This window comes from Rhagoletis pomonella, unplaced genomic scaffold (assembly GCF_013731165.1).
Source record: "Rhagoletis pomonella isolate Grant_MI unplaced genomic scaffold, Rhpom_1.0 Rhpom_scaffold_00001, whole genome shotgun sequence".
NCBI lineage: Eukaryota > Metazoa > Arthropoda > Insecta > Diptera > Tephritidae > Rhagoletis > Rhagoletis pomonella.
This window is the reverse complement of record NW_023458555.1, coordinates 110,587,806-110,590,225: the sequence shown is the minus strand read 5'-3', so window position 1 is coordinate 110,590,225 and position 2,420 is coordinate 110,587,806. Positions and strand designations below refer to the sequence as shown.

The 2,420-nt window shown below is 35.0% G+C and overlaps 1 protein-coding gene across 1 annotated transcript; it reads left to right on the top strand.

The window, feature by feature from the left end:
* The first annotated feature begins 400 nt into the window (after positions 1 to 400).
* Positions 401 to 1,916, top strand: LOC118749722. Its single transcript, XM_036484507.1, has 2 exons — positions 401 to 1,391; positions 1,452 to 1,916. The coding sequence occupies exons 1-2, from the start codon at positions 701 to 703 to the stop codon at positions 1,679 to 1,681; spliced, it is 921 nt and encodes a 306-aa protein (XP_036340400.1). The 5' UTR covers positions 401 to 700; the 3' UTR covers positions 1,682 to 1,916.
* The last annotated feature ends 504 nt before the right edge of the window (positions 1,917 to 2,420 follow it).

The window sequence follows — 2,420 nt, the reverse complement described above, 5'->3', positions numbered from 1 at the left end:
TAAATGTGCTGAACGGGGAAGATCTTCTAAAGAAGAATTTTGCGAAGCTTCACGGAGAACAAAAAATCGAAGGGTAGGGCATTTGTTGAAAAACTATTCCATCGAAGAGCTCGAGTATGCTCTGAAAAAAATGAAAAAAGCAAGCAAAGTTGAATGTTTTGAAAGTAGTACCGAAGGTTTGCCCATATCTGATTCACTCGCACTATACATAGATCTGAACTTATCAGATCGTAAATATAATAGTTTACGTGCAAAAATAAACCGGTTGCATAAAGATTGTATACCGAGCTTAAACGCATTGCAAACAAAAAAACAAACTTTGCTGCCAACGATTAAATCGACTGAATATTCAGCCGAAGTTGATCTGAAATCATTATTGCTGAAAACAACGCATTCGAGTTTAGATCAGTAAATGGCATTTTAATTTACATTGACAACTTTTTACAGTATTATTTTGCAAAAGGCTGGTCTGAATTAATTAATTTACTCGATTAGCTATTTTGCGATATGACGGTCTTATATCTTTTCGACAAGCCATATAAGTTATTAAAAAATAAATATTTTTTCCAGGTTAATTGATTTGTCATCCAACAAAAATATATGGACCAATAACAAATGCTCATCGTCTTTTTATTGTCGTCCAATTAAGTTTAGTTTCAAGAAGGAAAACCGCGAACTAGTTCTATTCGAATATAATGATATGTCGAGAAAAATTGAGAACTTAGAAGATGATGTTGTAATACGAAACGGAAAAGGGATTCAAGTTTCTTATCAAATGCATTGCACCATGATTGATGGATCTGTTGCCAATATTTTGACTGGCACTAATGCTTCCAGTAACTGTTTTATTTGCCATGCCAAACCGACCGAAATGAATGTTACTAATTTTACAAAAGTACCAATCGCTAATCATTACAAGTATGGGTTGTCTACACTGCATGCTTGGATTAGATGTTTTGAGTGTTTACTCCACATCGCATACCGTTTAACATTTAAATGCTGGCAAGTTCGCAAAGAAAACAAAGACGCCTTTTCTGCGAATAAAGTTAGGATTCAAAATGAGTTTAGGACAAGATTAGGCTTAATAGTGGACCAAGTAAAGACTGGATTTGGAACAACTAATGATGGCAACACAGCTCGCAAATTTTTTTCAAATGCAGAAGTGGCATCAGAAATTACCGGCATTAATAAAGAGCTAATTCAAAATTTTTCAATAATACTGCGATTAATATCGTGTGGAATGCGTATTAATATCGACGCGTTTAGAGAGCTCCTTATAAGGACAAGAACAATGTATTTGACTGAATACGAATGGTACTACATGCCTAGCAGCGTGCATAAAATATTGATGCATGGGTGTGAGGTTATTGAGTATTTCGATCTACCAATTGGTAAGAAAATCGATTTGTTGCTATTCGGCATTTTTTACTACTACGAATTTATTCCCACAGGCAATTTTTCAGAGGAAGCTCTGGAAGCTTTACATAAACACATACGTATCGTACGATATGATCATACACGTAAAACTGCTCGGGAGCATACAAACAGAGACTTGATGTCATACTTAACAATATCATCAGATCCTGAAGTAGTTTTTAAAAAGAGTGCTATCCCAAACAAAAATGCAGTTTATACAATGGACGAGCTGGAAGAGTATTTAGTCGATGCTGAAGAAACTTAAAAGTAATAAGTACCCTTCAGTCAACTCAATTAGTTTTATACTAATCAAATACTAGTCAGCCACACGGCCTCAACTAGTTCGAGTTCTGTAATTTTTCCATATAAGCAACTGGCCGCGGCGATGTCCTACGAGATGGCAATTGTCCTCTTCTGCATCAGCACTATACCAGTTGGCATACTAGTCAGCCTCTGCATCAGCAATATATCAGTTGACATACTAGTCAATATATACATCAATATACCATTTAAGATACTAGTTCGTATATACGTCATGATCGTACCTGTTGGCATACTAGTCATTATATACATCAGAATCATAGCAGTTGACATACTACTCAGTCTATGCGCCAAAACATACTAGTCAGTATGCACGTCAAGATCCTACCACTTGTCATACTAGTCCACGAATTTGACATTCATTCCAGTTGGTATACTATGGGATGGGATTTTTCTGATTAGTATGATTTCTAGTATGGATTACACTTTTTCTGACTAGTATGATTTCAACCCGAAATTCATGAATGAATTCATGTATGAATACACCACAAAATTCATGTATGAATACACCACAATTCATGTATGAATACACCACAAAATATATAGTCAATGAACTAGTGTGTTTGCTGAGTAGTTTGGAATTTGACTGCATGATGACTTTAATTTTTTCAATAAACGGCGTTAGATAAAACAAACAATTTTTGATTCAGTATTTTGAAACAACTCTTGTTCGTGCGAAGTAA